Below are 27,983 nucleotides of genomic sequence, written 5' to 3'. Positions count from 1 at the left end.
CCTTAAAAAGGCGGAGGCAGCGAGGTTCTCATAAAATGTGTAAGCCGAAGCTTCCTTGCAAGCCCAGCCTCGTTGGAGTCCCTGCAAGTCTCGGGAATGTGACACGTGGGAGTGGGTGGCTCTACATTTGCATGCCTCATGAATATGCATCGAAGTGGGCGGGGCGAGCCTGGCCTTGATTCGAACGTCATGAATATGCACAGTGCGAAGATCTGCTGCGCCTATGTCGGGCCGTAGATCGCCGAGCTTGGTAAGGGAGCCTACGCAGAAGCCCCCGCCAGCGGGGAGGGCTGTGCATTTTCGCCCACATCCCGAGGTGGGGCTGGCAGGAGATCCTCCTGGGGGTCGCTGGTGGGGGGGGGGGGAGATGCGTGCGGGGGGAGGCGTGCGAAGGGAACGGACCGCGAGGATAAGGAGGTGGCGTCGGAGGGCCCTGGGGAAAAGAGCTTAGGGGGAGGAGGGCCAGGTGCCCCCCCTCGCCCCCCAAATCGGTAGATCGGGGGAGCTGTGGATCCGCGTGCGGGTGGGTCGTCTTCGGCTCAGCCCCTTGCCCGGGATTGAGTCGAGGCGAGTCATGGTGGCCGGGGCAGCAATTGTTCTTTGTAGCCCCTTCGCTGCTGCAGGGATTGTGGAAGGCCTGGCCTGGAGACCCGACTGCAGGATGGTCTAAGGAGCGGGGATGGCGGATTGGTCGTAGAGGGAAGGCCAATTAGGACCATATGGTATGCCCATATGCTCTTAAAGGTAGCTTGTATGCCTTCTCTGCTGTAAGCGGGGCTGTCATTTACACTGGCCAGGGGTAACTGTCCTAGGGCCGTCTCCCTGCTTCCTTGCTTCTGCTAACTGGCACCCCTGCTCGCCTTCTTTGTATGCTTTCTGCTTAATGCGTCCTGAAGCTGCTCTCCACCCCCTTTTGGCTGGAGTTTCCCGCAGTTCTGCCTCTCACCACTCCCTCCCTTTCTTGGCTGTGATTCCAAGAACACCCAACTTAGAAATACTTAGCTCCCTTTAAATCTTGCTGAAAACCAGTTACTGCACACAGGCTTTATGAACTCTGTGACCTCTCCTTGTACCCATTTCTGCACCACAAAACACTGCCTCATGCTTGCTGAGCTCCCATCTTCTTTCATGATATTTCCTTGTTGCTTGTGAAAATAGTGGTCTGAACTGGGCTATGAGGACTGGCTTTTAAAATTCTGCCATTTGTGAGTTGTTGCTTATTGTTTACAATGAAACTTATTCTCTGTTGGGAGAAATCCACCCCTCTCTTGTACTTTAATCACGTGTCAACATTCTCCCACATGCCTTCTGTTTCCTGTATTTCTGCACAATTCTTCCCCCTAATAGAATTATGAGTTTCTTAGCCCATTAACTACTAATCTAGTGCCCCCCTTTCCAATTGCTGTGATAACCTCTTTCCTATCTGCCCTGGTTTCTATTTAGGATTCTTTCTTTGATCTTCTCTGTTTGGAAATAGGGAGCAATACATTTTTAGAATAAATTCATAATCTGTGCCTTGTAATAAGCCAGTTTTGTTTCACAAAGGGCCAAGTTTACCTAAATACATCTGTTCCTGGTGCCGTTCTTTTCTACCGCTGCTCCTTGAGGAAGAGCCTCCTTTTTATTATCCTTCTGTGACTGTTTCCTATCCATTATTTTTTATTAACATGGTATGTGTGCATTCTATGGACATGCTGAGATTAATGTCCCCTTCATATGTGGACTGTGCAGACAAAGTGGCAGACAGTGATTGCTGCAAGGGTCTTACAGGCTGAAAAGGCAGGGTGGCATGGGAAACAATAGCCCAAAGATGGCAAGGGATTTGTCTGGATGCATTTAGTAGATCACTATGGCAGCTGGGATCCCTTGAATTACATTGTAGTAAGCGTGTGCTGTCTTTTTACTTATTCATTCCTTCGACTGCAAACTATCAGAATGCAAGTGCTGATGAAAAGCTGTGCAAGTAGTAGTCTGATTCAGTGCTAATTGCATAATAGGTAGTCCCTGCACAATGCAGCACCTTCAGAAGAGAGAGTGGGTGGGGAAAGTTGCACCCATATTACTCTCCACCCCTCACTAGAGCACCTACCATTGCTTCTTAGATACCTTTACTTGCTTAGCTCTTTTCCCATAAGAGCTCCCTTGACACCATTGTTTCTGATGTTCTATGGCGGAAGAAAGCAGTTTAACTGATTTTTGTTGTTGCTGCCAAGTTTCACCTCCTTGTAAATGCAATTCAAAGGCTTTACCATCTTCACCTCCGCAGTCCTATTGCATCAGTGCTGGGAATCTGGTTATCCATATGAGGAAATAGTGCTACTTCAACTGAAACATGAAACATTTGTGCTTACAGTTGAAGTTGTTGAAGCTTTAAAAAATGACTACAAACCAGCATTTTAAGAAAGTAGTATGATCCTGGCATGGGCTGGGAATGGGAATGCAGCCATTTGGGAGACTTGCTGTCTGGATTCTAAAGAACAAATAAGTAAGCAACTTTTATTTATACTGGGTAGAGGGGCTAATGTAGAGAAGAATCTTATTGAGGTCCCAGATCTAAACCCACCTGTGGCATTAGAGACTCTTTTGTTAATGATGCACAGTTCTAGAGGAACAAAGTTATAGCCCAACTTGATTTGAATTCATAGTATGTTGGGAGAGTAGTCATTGATGCGTAGTCCAGCCATGCAGTGTTAGAAACTGAGATATGAAAGTTAGGAGCTAAATGGCACCTTAAACCTAGGTTATGGTGCAACAACGGAATGTCTAGGCACGCTTTTTTATAACAAGAATACAAAGCTGAAAATGAATGAACTGCAGCTAAAATATTATGTTCATTTTTCACATGGTCTAGTCCTTCCCCTGCCCACCCCCCTAATATTCGTAAGAGGGTCTCTTCTCCAGTCTTCAGAGAGTAGCTGGAAGTGGGGAGGCAGAAAAAGGTCCTCTTTTCCTTCCACTCTGCAGTTTTAATCTGAAATCTTAGGCACAGTACTGCGCCCAGAACTCAGAAACTGCTCTCCATAATGAAATTCCCTGTCGCAAAATGCGCCTAGAACAATGGGAGTTTTGAACATTGCAGCCATGGTGTGAGTTGTATAGTTTCCTCTTCTTCATATACCTTCTGCTGGAGAAGTTTTGTATAATGTCTTGGAGGTATAAATGCTTCACAAGAAGAGCCTCTGTAGATATCAAGCCATCGCCTTTAGGTATTTTCTCAGTTCTACTTTCTTGGCTCAGCTTTTGTACTTTCTTCTTTTTACCTACACCTATTGGTGCCTTTTTCTCCCACGTCGTATCTGCTGTTTGTTCATCCCCTGGTTTTACCTTAACCAAATCCTTATTATAGTCTTTCTGAGTGGTTTCCTTCCTGTGGCATTCCAGTTGAAAATCTCTGGGTTCCAGCAGGAGTGGATTCTGTTGCAAGTTGTACTCATTTAGAAGTCTGTGCCTTCTTCATCCTATGTCATAGGGTTGTGGAGGTGCAACTATATACATGACAAAAACAACTATTTTGCTTTAGATATTCCTTTCTATTCTTTACACTGTGAACTTGCCTGTCTTCTCTGCCTTCTATTGCCTCACTCTTGATCTTTAAGAATTGCCTTTCTGCATATCTGCTTCATCACGGTAGCCCAAAGCTCAGCTGTAATATTATGTGCTTCCTTCTTCCTAAGCGGTTTCTAATTCTGATCTCTCTGTTCCTTTCTTGAAACAATTATGGATTGTCTTTAATAATGCATCACTATTAAAGTTAAAGTCTGGTTGGCATCTGTGTGTCTCAGGAGACAATGGAGGAGTGTGCCTCTGGGGGTGAGGTCAAGTTGTTGGAAGGTTGCATCGCCTGCTGTGGCTGTGGAGACCCATGTGGGAAAGATACGTTTTGTTGCAGCTGGGGCGGAAAGTACCATTTGGGTATATATGCCCCTTTCTGTTAGTTGTAGTAGTCGTAGTAGTAGTAGTAGTAGTAGTAGTAGTAATAATTAATAATAATAAAAAAATTATTATTTATACCCCGCCCATCTGGCTGAGTAGAAAGTCCAGGCGCCAAAACTAGATTTTGCAACTATCTGAAAAGATCATAAATGGAATGTCACTTTATCTTATGGGTCTTGCAAGTTAATTTTTTTGATCAAGTGTGAAAGAATTCTCTCCTCAGGAGTCTCTCATAACATGAGATACACTCTTGGGAAAATAGAAATTGTACTGTGATAATTTCCATTTCAAGACTGAGGCTGTAATCTTATACCTGCTTACCTGAGAGTGAGCCCCATTCAACTCTAGGAGTTGCTTCTGAGTAGACATGTATATAGGATGGGTTGTCAGTCAGTGTCTAAATATAAAACAGTTTTTTTATTATATTCCTCCCCCCCACTTTAGAAGCCAAAAGTAACCACCCTCGCTTATCTTTCTTTTTGTTTTTTGTTTACTAGCTTATTGTGTGTATGCATATGTGTTTTACCAAGGCACTTCCTCTTTGAAGGCTGCTTTACTCTTGATGATTTTCCTGCATTGACATTGTTGTTTTTTTAGTACAGGAACAAGCATATACCATCTAATCTGACAAATGTTTCTCTATATGTACCCATGGCAAAATGGCCATGCATTCATTTTCCCACATAGAAATGTTTGCGTAGATAACAAAACAACATGTTGGGCAGTTTTAATTGCTTGATGAAATATAGTTTGTGTACTTCCTTGTATTTTGTAGAAAGGACTTGTCAGTTTCAGGAGCCTCTTTGCCTGACAGGTTAAAAACCATAGTTCATCTATGAAGAAAAGTAAGAGAGCTGAGGAAATAGGATTAGACTGTTTCTCTGCCTTTTTAAAATTCTACCTTTATTTAGTTTTACTAGCTCTGAATTTGGAGAGAGTCTTATCTTGTCTTGCATATTTTGTTGTGTGTATTCACTGCCTTAATAGATTTTGGATGGGGTTCCGGGTACCTTAATGTGTTGCTGGTTTTCAATGTCCACTCAGGTTTCATCGGCTCTCCTTCAGCTATCTTCTCCACTAAATGAAACTCTTTCCCCCTTACAGGGGATTCTGTATTCAGAAGCAATAGTTCACTCAGGAAGTTCTTGCCGAGTAGGATAAACAGAATGGTACCTCAGACACAGGGGTGTGCAAAGTTGCAATAAAGATTTAAGTTAAGGCAAATGAATATGAGGGGAGAGGTTACATGAACAAGTAGCTTAGGCAAGAATAAGGTCTGGGGCTTTGCAAATGTTGGGCTTAGGTGCTACCAGGCTAGAAGTAGGGGATGGGACTAAGGTGCTGTATCCTTGTAGAAATGAGACAGGGACTTTTTGTGGCAGTAGCCTGTTTGTAGAGAGACTAGTCCCATTCTGACGACATTTCAACAGGCAGGGGAAACATTCTTATTCTGCGTGGCTTTTAATGGTTTTCAGTATATGATTGAAGCTTTTAGCTCTGTTCCTTTTACGTTTTCGGGTTTTGTTTGGCATGTTCTTTTATGTAAACTGCCCCGGGGGCCCTTGTTAGGGCTGAAAAATGATGTTAAAAACATATTTTATAAATCAAGATTAAACTAGTCAAAGGAGGGGCCTAAGCAGAAAGAGCAGAGGCGGCTGAACCGCCTTCCCTCATCTGAGGCACTGTGCCTTTAAATCACCCTCGCTTTGGAAGGAGAGGCTTGATGGTCCTGTTTTGGCATAATGTATAGATGGAGGTTGAGGAGGGGGCTGTTTACAATCTTGTGGCTATGCCTTAAATTCAGCTGTCTGCCTGTTGTTCCAGCTCTTTCTGTCATACTGAGGGAGGGGGGAGTTATTGGTAGGCCCCCCTCCTCCTCCTGCCTCATTATGGGGATCAGTTCTGTTAGAACAATCTCTTGAGGCACACACTCCTTGTAACCAAGATGCTGGCTTTGCTTTTCTTTTTTAGCCAGGGTTTGGCCCTCTCCTGAAATCTAGCGGGAGGCCGTTGCCGTAGTGACAGGAGCAGGCCCCAGCTTTACCTCATTGAATTCCAGGGGCTGTGCCAAACGATTGAGAAATCTGGAGGGGGGGTGGGAGGGGGAAGTACTCCAGATGTTTGCTCCCTGCTCAGTATATCCGGGTTGGGAGTGTATACAGCTGGGATTGGGTTGAGCAGAAACTCGGCTTTGCTGCGAAGGGGTGGGAGCAGAAAGGGACTTGGGAAGAGAAAAGGAGATTCTGACTGGAAAAGCAGCCAAATGTTCTGGCAAAGTGACTGGACCTGGCAAGAGAAAGGCAGGGAAGGAGTGATAGCAAGTTGGCTGGGAAGGACAGGGCGTGGCAGAAAGGTGGAGCAGGGGTGGCCCTGTGGAGAGTGGAGCAAGTCAGCTAGAAAGCCAAAGTTTTATAAGTTTGAGATTCCCATCCTTTAGCGTGACTCATGGCCTGGATATTTGTGGGAGACTTGCTTCCTTCACCCTTGTTCCAGCCTGCCCTGGGAGTGGCATAACATGATACATTCTCTCTTTCTGTGTGTGTGTGTGTGTGTGTGTGTGTGTGAGAGAGAGAGAGAGAGAGAGAGAGAGAGAGAGAGAAATTCCTCTCTCAAAGGAACAAAGGAGGATATTGGAAAACTTGCATTCTAGGAGGAAGCATCTATGGTTGGAGGTTGGATTGGAGGTCTTTGCTATCTTTACAAATTTTGCAGACTGCCTAACCTCCTTTTCCTGTATCCTAGGGGCTGACATTTATGCTGAGTTCAGAGTCCCAGCCCGGTGATGTGATGGACTCTAATCCTCAGTCGCTTTGCTCCCCATTTCCCTGTACTGCTGCTAATGGCCGGAGAGGACCCAAACAACTAGCAAGCAGTCCGGAGATAGGTATGCCTTGCATTGTGAGCCTTCAGCTCAGCAGAACTGAGCTGATTGTTTGAGAGAGCTAAATATGGGAGATGGTGTGCCAAGTTGCTAGGTATTTAAATTTTTCTGTTTATGTTGGGTGGTGGTGCACCAGAGATTGAAGAATGGAATCAAATAGCAAGCAGAAGAATCACTTAATGCAGCTCTTGAGGGATTGTAGCTCTTCATTCTGAAAGTAGGGGACAACATATTTGAATGTGTGAAAAACAAAACATGGAGGCTATTGTGTCCAGGAGAAGGCTAACCTAGAACCTTTCTTCCTGACATGCTTGTTTTCTGTGTGCATGGGGGATTTCTCTTTGCCCCAGGAGGCAGCCCTGCACCTATAATTGAAGTGGTGTCATCCCTAAAAGTTGCACCACACGCTTCTGCTAATCACGTAAAGGCTCTGATCCCACTGCCGGACCTGAGAACAACGAGTGGTATGCAACTACGTTATATTCAGAGCAGAGCTATTGAAAGTAATAGAGCTAACTTAGTAATGCTATTACTTTCAGTGGGTCTACTCTGAATACTACCATTTGCAATTTAAATGCATTCCAAAAGCATTTTCATGGCTTCTGTTGGTAATCTTTATTACCGCTATTTCTGGTTTAATAGACTAGAAGATCCTCTAGCCTGACCTGTGTCCAAAGCTGCATGCAGTTTTAGTGGCTTCTCTGTTTCCTGCAAAGTAGTTTGGAAATTTAGCAAGGATTATTAGTAGAGCTCATTTTATTTTTATTTTTTGTGTACTTAGGCAATGGATTATCATTTTGATCCATATAATTTAGTTGCCCTGTGTTCTGACTGAGCTCTGTATAAAATGCATCTTTCCCCACATCCTTTTTTCCTCAGGGGATGCCCGTCCAAAGCCACCCGTGAAACCCAAGCCCTGTGTGTTGCCAAAGCCAGCCATGCCAGTGAAGCCTGTTCCTGGACAGCGTCAGGCTCTCTCTGAGGTGCCCTCTGCTGAAAAGATCAACTTGTTGGCTGGGCCCAAGCCATATAGTGGTGGGGCTGGCAATGCTGTTAAGCGTCTTTCTTTTGGTCTAAAGACCTCTCCAAGAGAAGCTACCAATGGGAAGGAGGTTTTGTATCCATTTTCCACTACAGCCAAACCAGCTGGAGATGGAGAAGGAACTGGGTCTGCAAATAAATCAAGTGCTGTGGAGGGAGCAACCGGAGAGGAGTGTGGAGAGTCCTCCAGTGTTCGCAAAGGTGCTGTTCCCTTCAAAGTAATACCGGTGCCAGTAGCAGCCAAACCAGAGCGTTTTCCTGGGACCACAGTGGAGGAGATTTTGGCCAAGATGGAGAAGCCCAACAAAGAAGGGGCAAGCAGCCCTGACAGGCCTCGGCTGGTACGCTCCTTCTTCAGCCAGGATAGTAGCACAGCTGTCCACCTGGGGCCTAAGGGTTATGCTGCATTCCGGAGATATTCCAGTGGAGAAGGGGGTGAAACAGAGTCGGAGGGTCCTGCTTGCAGAGCCTCTTGTGAAGTTGAGGACAGCATATTGTCAAGGAACAAGGAGGAAATCACAAGCTCAAATGGTCAGCATCTGCCTGAATCTGAGCTACCAGCAAGAGCAACGGAGAGAAACTTAGATTTACTCTCTAAGGACAGGTGAGGTTCAGATTCATTCCACATAATCTTAGAAGATCAGCTTTGCAATACATCACAGAGGACTGAGATGGGATGCAGGTCAGCAACTATAGAACAGTGCTAGGAAAATGAAAGCAATACAGTAAATGTGTCTAGAAGGTGACCTGCTGGCAGTTCTTTCTTTGTTCTTTCACATTTGGCTCTAGCAGAGCTAAATTATTCTTGTGATTTAAGAATGAAAACTGAGGGTTGGCACAACTGAAGGCTACATTCCTGGGCATTACATACATGGCAATAAATACCATTGAATTAATCACAACTTGAATTCAATGGCTAGAATTGGGCATGCTTCTCCCAACTATAGTTTCTGTGAAATCTCAGTAATCTTAAATCCTACGATGATGTCATGAGTGGTAGCAACTCTTGGGATTTATTTGTAGGTGAGCGGTTGATCAGGCACAGGTAACTGATTTTAGAAGAACTCTGATGATGCTTGGAGCATTTCTTCATTGTAGGGGTTGGATTAGATGATCCTTGGGGTTCCCCATCTCCCGTTCGTTATGTGATACCTAGTGTCAGGCAGAAAACCCTTTTGTGACAAAAGTAGCACACAATTCTGTTGAGCAGGCTTTGGGGAAACTGGATCTTCAGATGTTGTTGGACTTGCAGCTCCAATCAACAACTAGCTAACGTGGCTAATGGTTGGATATTATAGGATTTGTAGCCCAGCAACATCTGGAGGGCCACAGGTTTTCCATCCCTGCCTTAGAAATACATTTTTTCCATCAGTAATCAGGCTTGTTTCCTGATGGTGATGTAATCTTTCTCTCAGCAGCTCCAGTCAACCTAGCATGAGCTGTGATGGAGGCCAACCTGGATATAGCAGTCTACTGTCTCCTCCTGGTGTGAGTTATCTGCAGCACGGCAATTCCTCCGCTGGGCTCTCTCCTTCCTGGCTCTCCTCTGTCTCAGGGGTATCTGCCACCTCTCTCCTTCCGGGCTCCCTCTCTGTAGGGTGCGTGTCTCCTTTCTCTACTAATGCTTCTCTTCAAGAAGAGATTGGTAGCCCAAGCAAACGATGCACTATCTTGCACTGCTATGGGGTGTCCCAGGCCATATTTGTTGCTTTTTCAGTAACTGGGTATGTCCTTGTCAAAATCCCATGGGTTGGCTTACCTAGGTGCCTTCAGTTTGAAAGATTCAGCCCCTAACCTCATGTGCAAGACATGGTGACATCGACTCTGAGGAAGTCTTCATTTTTCTACCTTGCATGGTACAGTTTTGAAAAATCCAGAGCATAATCTTGGCATTTGGTATAGCACATAGCGCTCCCACTAACAGTCCCAATACTGCCTTATGCTTTTGGAAGAGTTAGAAAATAAATGAGAAAAATGGATCTGTGACTCTTCAGCTCTTCAGAGAGCAAACTCTGGCCTAGGCTAGCTAGCTAGCCTGAGCCTAGCCCAGGCAAAGTGTGGAAGCCTAATGCAGAATACCAGGCCCTTAGCTGGAGGGAAGGGAGCAGCTGTGACTCAGTGAATATAATTTGGTGACCTACAAGGTATGTATGAAGCAGATCCCAGCAGCTGGGCCTTTGGCCAAATAATCTAGCAGTGAAAGCACTGTAACCTCTTGCTGCTTGTTCAGGGATGGGTGATGGTAATGATTAACTCCTTTTGCCTCTCCCAGAGGAGGAGGAGGAGGAGGGGGGAAGGAAGGTCATCAGCCTATTGTGTGATCTACTTAGCTTAGTTCTTCACTTTTGTGAAGGCCTAGTTGGAGAGGAGGCAAGGTCCTGGGGTGGGGCATACAGCCTTGTTACTGCAACACTTTGAACGATTTCTTCAGCCTCTCTTTTCCCCTTCCTCCATTCTTTGAATTTCCTTTCCTTCTGGCTTCCTTCGGGCAGAAATATTGTTGGGGAGGGTCTCGTGGGGTCTTGTAGTGAAACCAGAACTTCCAAGACATGAAGGACAATCTCTAAGGTCTAGAAAAAGAGGGAAGAGGTTAGGATTGGAGGAGACATCCTGTATTCTTTGGGGCTGGAGGGGACAGATTAGGATGCTCGGGAAGGTTCCAGGGAGGGAGGAATCATATTTTTAAAACCCATTCTTCCCTTGTTTCTCTCCAGGTCTCTCTCCCCAAGACCTATCAACTCCTCACGAAGCTTTCTTCTCGAGTCACTCCTGGGTCCCCTGATGCCCCTGCTGAATCAGCCCGGTCCCCAGAGAGCCCACATTTTCCAGGAGATGTCCCAAGTGCTGAAGCTCAGCTTCCCCCAGGCTCTCCTGATGCACCTACTGAACCCCTCAGATCTCCTGTTAAGGTCTCCCTTGGTCATGCCCAGGCTCCAGGTTCCCCTCTTGCCCTATCTGATCCCTGCCCCCCAGGATCCCCCAGTGGTTTCCTAGGACACTCCTTGTCTTCAGGTCTTGGGGACCTTTCTGCAAGATGTGCTGGGCCATCTGCCAGTTTGACTCATCCTCCTGCTGAGCACAGCCTGGCACCCCCCTGTGGTCTCCGAGGAGTGTCGGAGTCCCCTGGCTCCCCGAGCACTCCTTCTGAGTACCTTGCTAGTTCTGATAAACCTCCTGGCTCTCCCTCTCATGCACAAGCCTCCCCCTTACTCTCCAGGGATAAGGATTCCCTCGACAATCAAGCACCAACATTACCATTTAAGGGTAAAGACCCCCAATTATCTCAACTGGTTCTACGGCGTGCCTCAGAAGGGGTGTTGCAACCACGGGGTAAAAAAATGGACAAGGAGGAGCTGGGAGGGTCTTTGGCTGTCTTGCCAAGAGGAGGGGACCCAGCTTTAGAGCAGGCTGCAGGGGGAGAGTCCAATTGGAGCTTGTCACAGTCCTTTGAATGGTCGTTCCCTAACCGGGCTCTTGAGTTTGGTGGAAGGAGACTGGGGTCTCCTCCAAGGTCTCCCATTGCGGAGGCTGATGATACTGGTCTCTTGGAGGCAGAATTGGATAGAGAAAGCCTCAGCCCCAAAGGGTCTTATAAGGAAAGAGGTTCAGAGGGCCAGAGAGGAGAGGAGACTGAGGCTTATGGGAGCTTATTCTGCCACAGCAATTCCAGGAGTTCCCCAGGGATCAGGAGAAAGGCTGAGGACCAGCTGGAGTCCCCTTCAGCCCTTGAGATATCAGCACCTGGAGGTCCCTCAACTCTGAGGGAGCCTATTAGCCCCAAGCTCAAGGGCCCTATAGCAGCAGCAGAGGTTGGTTGTCAAGAGGAGCATGATGGTTTCTTACCCTTTGTCCCAACCCCTGAGGAAGGGGCTTTAAGGGCAATGGAGCCATTGCCAAGTGTAGAGCAGGCTGCCCCTCCTGCAGAGCCTTGCATCTTATTCTCTGAAGATGTCCAGGTGCGGACAGCTGCTTCCTGCCAAGAAGATGATGGTGCTGTAGGTCTGGCACGTGAAGGCAAGTTGGGGGTTGCTGACCCTGAAAGGAGGGCTGACCCTGATCCAGGCTCACACTGGCTCGATGAACTGCTGGCATCTCCTCCGCCTAGTGCTGATGACATAAAGAAGAGAAGTACGCCCAAGTCAGAAGACCCTACAGGACCGGAGGTAAAGGAACTGTATTTAGTGCGGGCATGGGTGGTTGGCTGAAGACCGCAAAACGGGTTGCAAGGAGACAGTTCTACTGGCTTCCTATTTCTAGTGCTTTTTAGAACCTGGTAAGAAGGCATTAAATGGGCACAAGCATGGCTAGGTGAATGTGCATTCCTGCCCAGTTAAGTAACAGAGACTGAACTTGTCTTTGGGAAGGGCGGGTCTTGGTTTTTAAGTAAGCCGCAAAAGTGGCTGAACAGGTTAGATGGCTGCAGAGCGTGCAAAAGAGGAGGCTGAGCCAAAAGGTGCTGCTGCGTGGGTAATCCTGCAGTCATCCTGGGTGGAGCAGCTTCCCTCACCTCCCTGAATCCAGCCTGCCCGTACACATCAAAGTTACTTTTGTCTGTTTGGTTGGCCCTCTTTGCCACCAAGAAATTGTGCCTTGAGCTCCAGCAGACTCAGCCTAAGAATGAATTGGTGCTCTTTAGTTTGGTAGGGCTCCATAGCTATGTAGCTACAAGGCACATCACTTAATGTACTGGGTTGTATACCAAAACTAATGTGCATACCTTGGTAGGCTCACGTGCTCTAGCGAACAAGAATTAACTGTCCATTAGGTGGTTATAATAGGGGGTGCTTCTGAAAGCCCAAAAGTCTCACAGTCTGATCAGGCTTGCAAGGGGGTTCTTTGCCAGTGAACAATTCAGTACCAGTGGCTACTAGTTTATTTTCCTGGCCATATAAGTACCTCTTTAATCTTCCTTGCACTCTACCAATATGGAACTTGCCAAAATTCCAAATTATTTTTGAAAACTAATTTTTAACAGGCACGTTTCAAGCTATCATTTCCTTACATAGAAAACACTTCTATGTAGGAAAATGAGCAAGCATGAAAGACCAAAGAAAGAATTGCCACCAGGTCCCCCTCCATACACATTTACGTAAATAATTGTTTCTATACTAAATGCATGTAACTTGCTGCATCTACACATGAGTGGATGATTACCAAGTGCAGGCTTATCACTCTATATGTATGGTCAGGTTTTTTTATTGTATATAGCCGAAGGCCTTTATAATGGATAACAGAGAATAAAAGGAAAACTTTCCTCTAAAATCATACATGTGGGTTTGATATATTTTTCCATTTGGAGGAACTTTCTAAATAGAAAATTGCAGTGTTAGGAACATAGGAATCTGCCTTAGACTGAACCAAGACCATTGATCCCTCTAGTTCATGTCTAGTTTAGACCTGGGACCCATTTTTAGTTCAAACATGCTTTTGGGCATAAGCATCTTAATTTTTTACCACATATTTATAAGGTTGTGATGTAGTTGTTGTGCCCACCTTAAGTCATGTTGATCTGGTATTAGATCTGGCCCATTTTTGCAGATATAATGGTCTACACTGACCAGCTGCTCTCCAAGGTTTTGGACAGGGATCTTTACCAGCCCAGTCTGTGGATGGCAGGGATTGAACCTGGCACTTTTACATGCAAAACGTGCTGCTACTCAGTAATGGCCCTTTCCTAAGTTGTGCATGTTAAGTGAAATATATTCAAACTGGTTTAAAAAAAAATACAGGAAGGGTTTAGTGAATTTACATTTTCAGCTTCTGTCTCCTTAATGTATTTCTCATATTGGACTGTTGGGAGAAGGGACATCTTTACTAGATCAGATCCCCACTAAATTTGGCTCACTGTCCCATGCCTTTCTAATGTTGCTTTATTTTCCTTGCCTTTCTTTATTAGGATCTTCTGGGATGGTCAAGGAAGGATCTTCACAGCGAGTTTGGCTTTGTAGAAGTTGATCGGTCTGCTACCTTTGGCATGGGTTGGGCTGCTGGTGTTGGCAAGGTAGTTTGGCCTGGTGAGACAGAGCAGGATCGAGAATTTGGCACTGGCCCACAGGAGTGGCTGAGCTCGTACAGTGATGCCAAAAGGCAGGATATGGAATTTGGTTCCAGCCAGAAAGTCTGGACCAGAGGAACACCATTGCAGGACAGTTCTAATCCAGGGCAAGAAGATTGGATCACTGCCTATGGCAGCAGCTGTGGTGACCAGAAGATTGAGGAGCCAGATTGGAGCAGCACATACAGCATCAGCACTGCTGAGTGTCAGGACCGAGAGCCATACGTGAGAAAACCAGGCTGGCCCAGACTCTGCAGTAATGAAGATGATCAGGAGAGCAGCAGGTCTGCTGCTGAGAAAATGGGTTGGAGCAGCCCCTATCATGTTGGTGCTACTGAAAGAACTGACTGGCCCAATAAATACAGTGAAGAAAAGGATAGCTGTCCAGAATTGGAAGTTAACACAAAATCATCAGATGCGTTTAGCAAATATGGTACTCACAGCCACCAGGATGCAGAGCTCAGTGCCAGGCATTTAGAGGGGCCCAGTGATCACAGTGCTGTCAATGTTGGCTCTCAGGATGCCACATCCAGTGCCAGCCAGTCAGGCTGGCCTAGTGATTCCAATGTTGACAGCAGGGCTAGCCCAGTGCAGTCAGAGTCCCATGCCAACCAGGTGGAGCAACCTAGTGAATATAGTGCCAATCATCTAGAATCCCAGGTTAGCATCCAACAGCGACTACGACCCAATACATATGGCTTTGATGATGGCAGCTGCCAGGAGTCTGAACTGAGTGTCAAACAGTCTGATTGGCCCAGCAGATATGTCATGGGTATTCCCCAAAGCCATGATGGTGTGTTCAGTGCTGAAAAACCAGATGGAGCCAGTGAGTATGATGATAATCAAACACGCTGGGAAAGAGAACTCAGTATTGCAAGCAGAAGCAGCACCACTGAATTTGAGGCTGGTGATCTGGAGTACTGTGCCCGGAAGCCAGTCTGGGCTGATGATTACAACCTTAGGGAATCTGATCTACAAGATAGTGATTTCCCCATTGCCACAAGAGAATGGGTCAGAGACACTGATGTCTCGGCAACTAAACAAAATAACCAGTTAGGTGCTATAGGGAAGGACCGAGCTGGTAGTTTTGGTCCAATAGAGTTACCAAGTCTAAGTGTGACCGTGGATTTGGAGGAGACAGCCGGCAGCCTGGTAGGTCAGTCTGGAGACTTAATAGCAGTTGCTATGGATGAGCCTAGAGGAGTTGGAGAGGGGCAGCCTGAGTGGACTCAAGATCTTGGCCTCAGAGGCATGGATCTCTCAAAAGACTTGAAAGTTGGGAGCCCAGATGCATCTGAAAAACCTACAGAGAAGCAGCTTCATTGGTTTCCTTCCTTGGGTCTGGAAACCTTGTCTCCTTCATCAGATGTAAGGACTGTGAATCCAGAGGAGACCAGAGAACCTGGTGTGGGACAAGCAGATTTGGCCTACAGATCTGGCACTGAAAGCATGGAAGTGTCTGATTTGAGGCCCAAGGCTTTGGATGGGGCTGAGGAAGTAGATCTAATACAGATGGACTGGACTGGCGCAACTGGGATAAAGCATAAGGACAGCAGCTATCAGTTTGGAGCGACACCTTTGGATGGTGATGAGATGGAGCATCCAAGAGCAGCTGGAGTCTCTGGAGAAAGGTAAAGGCTGTATCCTAATGTATTATAAAAAGGTTCAGATGTTTTCATGCTTCAGTTCACTTGGCCTCCAACAGGTGATGTTGTGCAGTGCGGTGCAGTGTGACAACAGACCTATGAGAGCTATCACAGTGGTATTGGAGGAGGAGGAGGAGATGAAGGCAGGTGGGTAGGTTGCCCAGGCGATCCGCAGAGGAATTGCCAGGACATCTTCCCAGCAGCTGTCCTGCTGCTGCCGCCACATCCATTGCTATTCAGCACACACCAGTGATGCCATTTCAGCCTCAGCAGTGTCAGACAACAAGGGAAGTGAAGCAGGTGACCTGCCCAAGTGAGTCATAGAGGAACAGTCGGGACCCCTTGAGCAGCTCCCCAGCATCTGTTGTGCTCTATGCTTCCCCTCCTTCTTGCTTTGTACCACTGAGGCTTATACTGCATCATTAATGTGGGTCAGACGGGGGGGGGGGGGGTTGGTGAGTGAAGCAAGTGATGGCACAGCCCCATGTCTCTTAAGAAAGTTAGAATGGAAGTGGAAGGCTACATGAATACAAGTGGACAATGGAATTGAAGTACTGTTTTTGTTTTTGTATTCATTTCCTTTTGTAAATTCCTTTTGTAAAATCAAAAGCACAGTTGCACACTTTTAATCGGTTTGCAACCATTCCCTTTCATCTCTCCATGTTACCCATTGTTAGTGCAGCCAGTACCACATATTACTTTGTGTCTATGGTGCACAGCTGCTGAGGTAGGCCTTACAGCTACCTCTTGAAGCCAGAAATCTTTGTGGGAACCAGGATAGGCAACTTCTACGGCGCTGCAATGTAGAAACACTGCTCAGGCAATGGAACTTCTTTCCCTCACTCCCTGTGTGGCCCCTAAATCTACTATGGGTTTTCCCCCAGTTCTCCATAGCAGATTTGGGGATGGCATGGGTCACATTTGGTGGTGTGGGAGAGGGAAGAAGAGAGGGAGAAGGTTCCATCCAACAAATAAAATCCTTGTGGTGAGGAACTTTAGCTCAACATATTAGTTGAATATGGCCCTGAGGTTTAGAAGCAACAATCATAGTGTGTAACTCTTGTTTCTTTGGTGAGAAAATCCAGTGATGCTCCACTGCTACCCTCCATCTGGTCATGACAGCAACTGCACACCCAGTAGCCATGATGTGCACTGTTTTGTTTTCCTAACTGTGGAAACACAATAGAGTACTGTGGCTGTTGCAGAATGAAATCAGGCAGGTGGGGGGGGGCCTGCAGCAGGTTACCTGGAGGTATATTTTTACTCTCCTTAGCTGACCAGGCAAATGCCTAATGATACAGCTGCTGTTCTGCAAGAGCTGTCACCTTTGCTGTCGTATGATCAGTTCCACTGTCTTGTCTTGGGTTGGTGCCATGTTCAGCAGGAATGAGGAGAAGAGGACGGATTCTTTTATGAATTGCTTCTAGTGTTTGGCTTTCAATTAGCTGTCTTGCTTCAGCAACATCCTGTACCAGCAGGTCCCATGTCTTATGCACATAATTAGCACTCTCATTCAGTATGCTCTGAAGTCACAACCTCTTTGTTATGGGTGAAAATGAGTGACAGTATCTATAATTCTCTTTCCTATATTGTATTCTGTAAAGATCTCCCTTCGTCATCACTTGTTTCTCTTCAGCCTTGGATTTGCTGACTAGTATTTTTTTAAAAATGTTTCACTTCCCTCTGTGCCCCCCATGCCTCTTGCTGTGGTCCCTCATTTACGCAGTTTTCTCCTGTGGCCCCCTTGGAATATCCTGGGCCCCAGCATATGGCCCCTGGTTGTGAAACACTGCTCTAGACTGGAGTAGGAGTGCTTTGTCAGGATGTGAGGTGGCATTGCTCCCTCCTTTGAACATGTGCTTTTGAGCACCTCTTTTTTGGCAATACATTCTCCACAACTAGGTACTTGAGAGACCAGCAGCAAGTATGGCTTAAGGATTGTGCTGATGTGGAAGTGGCACACTATTTCAGAGGTAGGAACAGGTCCCATAACTGAAGTAGGTCAGAAGGGGTTGGACCAGGCCCTTGTGGTCTCTTCCTGGAATGAAGTGGTAGCTATTCCCCCCCCCCCCAGCCCTCAAATACAGGATCCATACCTGTATTGCTTTCATTGGGGAAATAACATTTTTGATGACTGTCCAGCTTTTTTGAAATGCAAAACAGAGTAGGAGTAGCAGACCGCACAAACCCCTGTCGCCTTTCTCCCACTTTCCTAAATGTGAAACAATTTTATTTTTATACAGCTAATGCTGTTGTCATGTTTCTATCACTTTCTGTGGGTTATAACCAGCATCTTTCTGTTCTATCATTTGAGGAACTCATGTCACTGCTTGGAATAAGACTTCCAGATTGTGAGCTCTTTTAAATGCGAAGTCATCAAATTGGATTGTGATTATGGAAAGCGAAAGGGACAAGAAAGATAGTTTGCAGTGCTGCACTTTTTAAGCTAACCATGAAACAGGGGCAAACTATTATTTCTTAGTCACCATTATGCTGGAGCCCCAAGTGGCCAACAGTGAAAATTAAATATATTAAATTTAATCAAGTACAGCAGCAAAAATGAACCATAGCAAACAAACAGTCTAAATGCTAAACTCCTCTTGAGCATAAGCCTCATTGTCATCAAGTTTATCAAAACAAAACAAAATAATGTTAAAAGCACTGATTGGTAACATATGTTGAAAATGTTGAAAGGCCTGGGAAAAGAACTGAAGTCTTCTCATTGTGCCCTCCATATATATGTGTAGAAATTGGGAAGAATTGGGTCAGTTTTAATCTCAAATAACTGATTGCCATCATCTCGTCCTTGTAAACTAATGAAAATGGATAGTTATAGAGATGGCCTTGGCAACTGTAGAGAGAATTCAAGAAGAACGACAAGGTGTGAATTTCAATGCCATGCACACAGCCATTTTAAAAGGTGCAGGTTTCACTCAAGGACTCTTCTTAGCTAAATGATGCGCCTTCTGATTTGGCTAAAATGGGGGGTGGAGAGAATAGAGGGTACAGCCAAGGTCACCCAGTGAACATCATGGCTGAGCATGGATATTAACTTGGGGCTCCCTAGTCCAAGCCTAGCATGCTGGCTTTCTCTGATGTGGAATCCTTCTCATGTGCATGTCTAGTCACACTCTTGTTTTGAAGCTGCCTCTGCCTGTTTTGGTTGCTGCGTAACTTCCAAACAAAGGCTTTCTTGTATATTGGGTAATTTTGTACACTTGACACCCTTAAGCCATGCATGGAGTGATTGAATCTCTCTGCTAATCCCTGCAACTCAAAATGAGAAACCAGGAAGTATCACCATCCAAACCAGTGTAAATTGAATGAAAATTAATTAATGTGTCTTGTCTTGGGTACTCCCCCTCTTCATACTTACATTCTTCAGGCCACAGAGGAAACAGAATGCAGTGGTGCCTAGCAGCTCACTGAAGTTGATTAAGGCTATAATCCTATTGCCCAGTTTGCATGTAGCAGCCATGCTCTGAAATGAACTATAGCTTATCTTAAACAAGCAGTATACTTGTACATGGTGGTCGGATTGTGACCTCTGTGTTTGTCCTTTTTCAGAAGCAAATCATTGCTGGCTTAGCGTTGCATGCAAACCGGCACTCATGGTTTGTTTCCCACTAAACAAACCACAAGTGGCAAACCAAAGACAAACCTTGATTTCTTACTCATGGTTTGTTTGAAAATGCTCCAAAAACATGGGGTCATGGTAAACCGTAATTTTAGGCTATGGTTTACCATTACATACTAACCAGGACTATGTGTGTTATGTGAGAGTAAGCCTCATTGAACAGAATGGGACTTAATTCTCAGTAAGCATGCATAGGATTGTTCTTTTAGAGTTGCCCTTAAGGGAATGTAAAACCAGGGAGGTTGTCAAGCCAGGGTTTTTGCAGGCTGTGGGTTGTAAATTGGGCAGACATGTCATAACGGCAGCCTTTGGCCTGAGGAATCTGTAGTCTGTGGAGTAGCTACAGTTACATATCCCACACTCCTCATTACAGTCCAGCCTTTTGAAATGGTCATATAGTATAGCCTGTATTTATTTTGGCAGTCGGGAAATGTGCAGGTTTATCTTTCCTCCTGTCTTCTCTAATGCAAACTGTTGCTCCCTTGGATCACATGAGCTTCCACCTGCATTGTGAAGCGGATATCCCTACGATGATTGTACCATGTGGCTTAAGTGTAGGGTCATGATTTGAGTTCTCTTTGAGGTATTTGTACTCTTTGACCATTGGCAATTGTAGGTTTGAATCCTCTGTTGTGGGTTTGTCCATCTCTGATGCCTCCTTAGGCCTGCATCATGTTTGTAAGGTATTCATTCTCCCTTTGGCTGTCGAGTCCTGACCTTCACATACCGTCATTTCTTTTGTACAGTGAGGAGAAAAATGGCTTTGGGATGATTAGGAGATATGGAGATGCTTGGAGTTGGGGAGGGGGAATTTTGCTAGGATAGTGAGAGACCTGTTGATAAGAATTAAGAAGAACCTTACCCTAATGTTCATTATCTGACATCCAAGCAGAAAATTCCATAGTGAGCGACTCTCCAGCCCCAGCTGCCTGCAGGAAGACATGGTTTCCAATAGTGCTGTCAAAGAGGTGGCCCAGCAGAAGAGACCTGCCTCCTTCCACAGCTGCCATTCAGAAGAAGAGAGGATACTGCGCAGCTTGCGTAATAACCAGGGGGCTCTTGCTGAAAGGGCTGAAGGACTGCCTTTCTCAGCAAAGGAGGATGGAAAAGCTTTGTCTGCTGCAGATGGTGGGGACAGCCAGTTAGACAGTGGAAATGGGAGTCAGCTACCCGTGGACCTGAGAGTGTTGAATCATCCAGAGCAAAATGGAAGTCAAGCTGCACAGCCCATATCACAGAAGGCTCCTGCTTTAGAGGGAGCTATTGCTCCTGAAGGGGAGAACTTCATCTTCTTAGAGGTAAGTAGTACTTAAGATGTTTCTGAGGTACCTGCTTGACCCCTGAGCCTTCTCTGCAGTATATAGGCTTATACGTGCACAGCAATTCCAAGGTTTGAGGGGCTTTTACATTACATTTTAATGCGTAGCTGATATAGAAACATGGGTTCCTAATGCTTTCTTTCAGGCAAATGCTCCATTTCAGACCTGCTTTACAAAGGGTTTTATCATCTTCTATAATTGCTTCTGGATTGAGAGGGATCGCTAAGTCAGTAGAGCGTGAGGCTGTTTATCTCAGGGCCATGGGTTTGAGCCCCACGTTGGGCAAAAGATGTTGCATTGCAGGGGGTTGGACTAGATGACCCTCATGGTCCCTTCCAACTACAATTCCATGATTCTGTGATTCTATGTATAAAGAATAGCTCATAGCCGTGCCTTTTTTGGCTGTATTTTGGTAGCTGACTCCAGATAATATTTCAGGCTTCACAAGTTGACTCATGAGTCAAGAGTCCTCCAAAAAACAGCTTATGTCTTGCTGCTGATGTAGAAATAAGCTGGAAGACTAGAGAGTGAGAAGAGAAATCTAAATCCTTTTTCTAATATTGCCATTTCAGTTGGGCAACCTTGAACCAAAGTTATTTTTGTCCCTTGGTTTTCATGCAAGCTGTAAATCATTTGTAGGAAAGGTTTCAGCCAACCACCCATGCCAGTCTGCCCAGAAGCCTTCCCACACATCCTGGTGATGCCCTTGTGTTGTGCTACATGGGCAGAGCTAGTGTGTCCAGGCTTTTGGTAACCAGCCTCATCCCACACTTTCGACTTGAGTGACACCCCAGGGCAATGTAAGCAGCCTGACGCAGTGCAATCTGGTTGGAAAAATTCATAAGCAGTTCTCCCTGCCTTCCTCTACTCATAGCTGTCAGTCGTTCACCTAAAATTTAGAAGGTGAGCCAACCATAGAAGAGTATTTGGGGCAGGAAATAGAAGAAAACCAACACATATTAACAGTTTTTAATGAAAGGACAAGTTGTTAATGGTTGAGCTCAGGCTTTGTGGGAATATGTGGATGTTTTGCTAGCTGTGGTCCTGCAAGCTGTGCATGTCTCTGGAAAGTGTATGAAGTACTCTTCAGTTTCTGTTCCTTGAAGGAACTGAAGCTGAGAAGGATCTATGGGGATACTCTGGGTGTTGCTGTGCATTCATTGAGGGAGAAATGTGTTTCTCTGATCCCTTTGTTCTCCTCTTCGGTATGCTTTCAGGATACAGAGGTTCTTGACAACACTGTGTATCGTGACCGTGTTAATTTGGGCCGTAAGCGAGGTCATCGTGCACCAGCCACCCGGTCTGGAGGGGCTCTTTCCGAGAACGACGGAGACAATTGGATGTTCAGAGATTCCACAGGTAGCATGGAGCGTTGCATGCTGGGCCTGGCATGTAGCCTTCATTGGTGTATTCCCAACACCTGTTACTGAAGAGGTTTCGGATGTGTTATCTCTTTGTGTCTTACTTGGTTATGTCATTTTGTGTGTGGCTTATTTTGTTAACTTACATTCTTGCCTTTCTTCACAAAAAGCTCTAAGCAGCTTGCATATGATTCCCAGGCATCGTTCACTGCAGAGGCACTGCTTAGGGTCAGGCCATCTTAATGTAGTTTATATTATGCTACCAGTACAAGAATGCAAGCTTCTATCTAGAGCTTGCAGTCTAGAATTTGACAGAGTGAAGAGGGGATAACCAAGGCAGCAGTATGTGGTTGCTTCAGTTACATGTGCTTAGGCTTTGTTATAGGCTTAGCAGATGTGCCACATACAGCATGACTTGGTGTGACAAAGGTTTCCAACAGGAGTGTCCTAGGTTGCCTGTCATTGCTGCTTTCTAGGCACTGCACTTTAGATTATGTCATTTTTTTCCTCCTGTTGGGGCATGGATTAAAATGCGTCACATGGTGTCAGCATGGGTTCTTCTGCATTATGGTATCGCCATTTTCTTCCCTGTTTAGAGCCTCGAATAGTTTCTGCGGTCTCTGATGAAGAAGCCCCAGAGGAACCAAGGAGCAGGAAGTCACGAACATCTCCACTGTCAAAGGGGGTAAAGGTCCCTCTCTTCCCAGGGCTGAACCCATCGGCATTGAAGGTAGTACCTGGAAAAGGGGTTGGGGACAGGATAAAGAATGACACAATGTTAACAAATATGGGTTGGCTCTTAGAAACTGAGTGGCCTTTGCTATCAGATAGTGGAATGTTCTATGTTAGAATTCCAAGCTGAAATCAAAGTACTGAATGAAAGGAGGGGGGAGAAAAACTCATGGAGAATGAGACAGTCAATGCTTCCAAGTCATGGTGGATAAACATTACTTCCATCATGCCACTGAACATCATTTGCTGAGGATCACCAATGGTAGAATGCTATTGCACTCATATTTGATAGGCATCTGGTTAGCTACTATGACGAACCAGGATGCTGGACTAAATAGCTGATAAACCTCTGGCCTATAGGCAGCCAGGGGTTTCAGGGGTTCAGGAAGGGGTTTGCATTGAAATCCTACTAAAATGGTGGGGGGAAAAATTGTTTTAGCAGGAGTTTCAATGTGAACCCATTGTGATAAGGAAGGGAAGTGTATACCCCTGCTAAAATGAAAGGACGAAAAACCTTTGCTTTAGCAGTAGGTTCAATGCAAATCTCCTGTTATAAAAAGGTGTTGGCATTGAAAGCCCTGCTAAAACAAAACGTTTTTCTCTGTTTTAGTGAGGTGATTGACAAATGGGTGGCCTTGCAAGGCTTGTTTTGGCCCATAGGATTAGTTGTGTCCAGTTTGGCTTGCAAGGCAATCCTGCCCCATGGAGCCAAAAACTTCCACACACTTGAGATAGGTCTTTGCTTTGTCAGAGGAGATTACTATCTAACCTCCAGCCGCTGATGGTAAAGGAAGTGCAGGGGGCAGTTATGAGAAAAAGCAGAAAATTGCCAATGAAAGATCAGGGAGTAGGACAACTCTAAGCAAATGTTAGGTGTTTTGCTAAATGCCTGTTTTTGTAAATCTGTTGTCCTCAATCCTAGGCCAAGTTGCGAGGCCGAAACCGTTCTGCTGAGGAAGGGGATCCACAAAGTGAGACCAAGGAAACCCATGTTCAGCGCTCTAAATCGTGCAAGATTGCCAACATCACTGGGAAGCCTCTGGTGCTGCCACCCAAACCAGAGAAATCCTCAGGGTAGGTGTGTGGTGGTGGAAAATAACATGTGTTGGTATGTCAGTGGTGGTTATCCTGCTTGCTGCAGAACGCGAGTGTGCTGCAGCTCTTTCTGGCAACTATAACAGAAGAAAGGCAGCAGCCAACAATACACAGGAAATTAGGATAAAATCATATATACTATCAGTGTTCTCAATTCTCCAAGTGCCATTGCTTATGTAGTCAGAACATCACCACCCATGCACAAGAGGCAGCACCCCAGGTTTGCAGAAGTACAAAAAATCATGAAGGAAGAAACCTTTTTGAGGGGAATGCCTCCTTCCCCAAAAAACATCCCATTGAGAACTAAGTGTGCTTAATGATTACAGAATGTTCCTTGACTAGGGAAAACCAGGGATGGGGAAGAATGAAATGGAACAGCTGGAATCCCAAATGAAGGGCATTTGTTCAATCTTATGGACTTTGCTGGCCTATTGTTGGTCAGTTACAGGTGTCTGTATACCATGCGCCCTCTAAGTCATGGGTGGGCAATTATGGTCCTCTGTATGTTATCAGACTGAAACTCCCATTGTCCCTGACCGCTGGTCATGCTGGCTGGGGCTGAGGAGAGTTGCAGTCCATCCACATCTGGAAGACCACAAGTTCTACTCCCCTGCCCCACCTTCTCTGCTCTGAACAATGCATAGCCATTCTTAGTTGGTGGAATGTTTTGTATTTTTAGTGCTGGCATCGAATGAGACTCTGGCATGCCAACTAGTCAAGACCTCTTAGTGGTTGGCATTCAGCTAGAGGGGAAGGGACAAAGGCATTTTGGGTTAAGACTCTTACCTGATGCAGACCCATGGCCTTTCCCTCCTCTTCTCTCTCTCCCCACTGTTGCTTTTTGAACAACCAGCCTGATAAAAAGTTCTGGGCAACTTGAAAGCTTGTCTGCTGTTTTGTGACATTTTTGGTTGGCCTAATAAAAGTATTGTCCTAAAACAGATTTTGGAGTTCAGTGATGTGTTCCCAGCAAATGACCTCATGGGATTTTCTTATTTTAAAAATAAACTTTGCAGTTGTTTTGTTCCTCTTTGAGCATTCAAAAACGAATGTTACAAAAAGTTTGAAACTGGATGTACTCTTTCTTTTGGAATTGCCTTCTCCCGTCTGAACCTGCATAGGAATGCTGTTCCACTACAGAGGCCCTCTACTATATTCACTTGCTGTTAGAGATACAACTAACGGGCTGATGTCTGTGTGTGTGTGTGTGTGTGTGTGTGTGTGTGTGTGTGAGAGAGAGAGAGAGAGAGAGAGAGAGAGAGAGAGAGAGAGAGAGAGAGAAGCCTTCTCTGTTGTGGTGTCCTCATTAAGGAACAGCCTGCCTAGGGAGATGAACTTGACTTCCTCATTGCTTGCCCTTCAGCAAGCAGTGAAGAACATCTTATTCCAGCAGGTGCTCACTTAACCTGGCCTCTCTCCATGATGTTTTAATTGTTGTTTTCAGCTGTTGTCTTACTGGCTTGTATTTATGATTTGTATTTTATGACTGTAGCCGTGGTCTTGTTGTAAGCTGCCTTAGTCCACTTCTGTGAGCAAAGGCAGGTAGAAGTAACTGAAATAAATAAGAAACATAATAAATATATAATTTTGGGGCAAACTTTGTTACTTAGTGTTGTGATTTTGGGTTCTGCCATGGGTCACAGCGCTACCTGCTCCTTCAGGCTTCCTGCCCACAACTCATGAGACATATTAGATGGGGGGGGGGATTAGTGGTGCAGGGCTCTTAGATCTTGTTCTCTGCACTCTGCCTCCTTGCCTGTGTAGTGTTGGAGGGGTTGGAAAATTGTATATAGTGGCATGTCTGTGTGGCTGCATGCTGAGCGTTGGTATTCAAACTATTTCTTAGCATCCAGGTCCATCATTTTGCCTCTGGAATGTGGGTAACCCATTTTTTTTTCTATCGTAGTTCCACCTTTTGCTTTTAACCATTTCCTGACTCCCCTAGGTCAGAAACATCCTCACCCAATTGGCTGCAAGTTCTGAAGTTGAAAAAGAAGAAGTCTTGAAATAAAAACATTCAGGCAAGTTTTCTAGGGCTTAAGTCTAGCTTACCAAATGGTCATCTGATCCCTAATATTTGTGCAAGTGGGATCATCATTGCTTTCCAAGTGCACTACATTCAGCACATCTGGCCAATTTTGTTCTGCAGCTGCAAGAAACGTTTGTTGGAATTTTGGCAGTTTGTCAAGCATGCTCACAGAAAAATGTCTGTGGCTGTTGTACATCAAGCATTAAGACCTCTGAATTGTTATCTGAGAGAAGAGGATGAGGCATTTAGGCCTCCTGGAAGTTGAAGCACTCTTCATAGTGGATGTCAGTTGGACAGAGTTATAAGAGTGGCCATTAAATCTCTTCCCTGCTAGCATCCATATACCCCAAATTCTCTTCCGTGAGCTCTCACTGCAGTCTTGTCCAGATTGCACTCAGCAGCTTCAGGCTGCTTGTGTTAGCACAAAAGTGTGATTTCAAATACAATGCTTTTCAGTACACATTTATTTTTGTTGTGTTTGTGTGGGGTGGGGATAGGGAGCTTGGGGAATCCTCCTGTCCTTTTTGACCTTTCCATTTACCACTCTGGTAATGTATACTGGGTTAGTCCTGGTACTATAAGGACAAAGCTATAGTTAGTAGAACTGCATGAGCCCAGAAGGCTGCACTAGTGGATTACCTGTGCTTGCATTGTGGTAATTGGCACTCTGGAATCCTAAATAGGTGAATTATCATACATGTTCATGATAATCATGCTCTTGCCTAGCTGTTTGTAATCCCACAGACAGCTGCAGTAGAGGAGCCTAAAACATTTGCCATCTGTCAGAGGTCCATTGCAGTTAATGTAAAGTGACATGACCCATCACAGGATGATTCCTGTGTAAATGGTGTGTGCATATTGTAGGTGAGGAAACTAGCTGCCAGGCTGAAGAAGTGTGACTGGTATAGAGCAATTCCCAATGAGTGCTGCCCTGGTTGACCTGGGAATTGTTGCAAAAACAACAGTCTTCCGTCACCTTCAAGACTTACATGTTTATCAAGGCACAAACGTTTGTAGACTAGACTCCATTTCGTCAGATGCATGACATATTGTCCTGAGTAGGTGCATGCACGCAATATATGCACATGTGTGCTTTTGGGCTGTGTGGGTGTATGAGGATAGATGCAAATGAAATGCAAAAAGTACAGGTCGTGTCATAGCACTTCCATGTATTGCACAGAATGAATGCTAGTCTACAAAAGTTTAGGTCATAATACATATGTTACTCTCTGGGCTGTCTTTGCTGCACCAGACTACCATTATTCCAGGAACTAGAGTAGCCTTCTAGCAGCTGGAACTGCATGTGGCGGGAAACATCCTGTGTCTGCAACTTGCAGGTTATTCTAGGAACTTTTTGCCACCTAGTGGGCAATGCTGCACCTGACTTTCCATTTATTTTGGTTGGGGAAATGGAAGATTGGTTCCTTGGGAATTCTAACTGAAAGAGAACTGAAGAGGGAATTTGGCATACTAAATAACTATGCAGTTACGAAAGGTCACCTTGATTTGAACGTGCTGCTCCAAAGGGTGTGTAGGCTTGTGTGGGAGACTAAGCCTTTAACATGTTTTGCCCATGAGCCAAAGTTGGGCGGTGATGCATAAATCTGTAGGTGGGATTCCTGCACTATAGCAAATAAGCCTGCCAAGCTTTGTAATTCCTGTCATATTCTTCTTTTTGTTGCAGGTGTTGCTCTCCTGCTACTGGGGCCCTGACAGCTGAAGTTCCAGTGAGCTGTTCACGGGTGGGAGGCAGCATGTTGGGTCTGGAGCCAGAATCCCCACCTAACAACTTAGAGGGATTGGGGTGGGGTGGGGAGGGGAGAGGGGGGACGAGGCACATTTATGCACTTTGTATCACATTCAGTCACTCATGCATATGGCGGTCAGATGCTCTCTGCCGCTGTCCTGGCTGTTTTCTCCTTTTTTTCCTCCTTCTTATACCACATACATTTTTATAAAGTATCTTTATTCTTTTTTTGTAACCAGTCAAGGAGCTTTGTGCTGGCCCCCTTTTCTTTCACCCCAAGGTAGGGAGGGAAGACAAAGAGGTGAGGCTTCTGCTTTCTCGGCTGCCATATAATGCATTTCAGACAAAAGAAGAATGGATTTCTCCCCCTTTGGCCACTTGAAACAAATAAAGGTTTTATGGTTAAGGAGGCACTGTGGTTCCCGCGTGCTTGTGTGTGATCCTCTGAGCTGTATCCTGAGCCAGCCTTGTTACTTGGCAACCTATTCTTTGAGAGGGGCAGACAAG

The 27,983-nt window shown here is 45.5% G+C and overlaps 1 protein-coding gene across 11 annotated transcripts; it reads left to right on the top strand.

The window, feature by feature from the left end:
* The first annotated feature begins 37 nt into the window (after positions 1-37).
* On the top strand, positions 38-27,889 carry TNKS1BP1 (tankyrase 1 binding protein 1). 11 transcript variants are annotated; one of them, XM_083617591.1, is made up of 12 exons: positions 38-250; positions 6,676-6,817; positions 7,694-8,459; positions 9,271-9,343; positions 10,570-12,018; positions 13,752-15,541; positions 20,086-20,491; positions 21,730-21,871; positions 22,470-22,603; positions 23,528-23,679; positions 25,646-25,721; positions 27,414-27,889. In XM_083617591.1, exons 1-11 carry the CDS (start codon positions 224-226, stop codon positions 25,704-25,706), a joined length of 5,142 nt encoding a protein of 1,713 aa, XP_083473717.1. In that variant the 5' UTR covers positions 38-223; the 3' UTR covers positions 25,707-25,721; positions 27,414-27,889. The 11 variants fall into 11 exon arrangements, with proteins under 11 accessions (XP_083473717.1, XP_083473719.1, XP_083473718.1 ...); XM_083617593.1 differs by having other exon boundaries at positions 140-250; positions 9,274-9,343; XM_083617592.1 differs by having other exon boundaries at positions 140-250; positions 9,274-9,343; positions 20,083-20,491.
* The last annotated feature ends 94 nt before the right edge of the window (positions 27,890-27,983 follow it).

This window comes from Podarcis filfolensis (genome assembly GCF_964270895.1).
Source record: "Podarcis filfolensis genome assembly, chromosome: 1".
Lineage (NCBI taxonomy): Eukaryota > Metazoa > Chordata > Lepidosauria > Squamata > Lacertidae > Podarcis > Podarcis filfolensis.
Note: the sequence above shows the minus strand (reverse complement) of the source record. Positions and strands in the feature narration are given on the sequence as shown.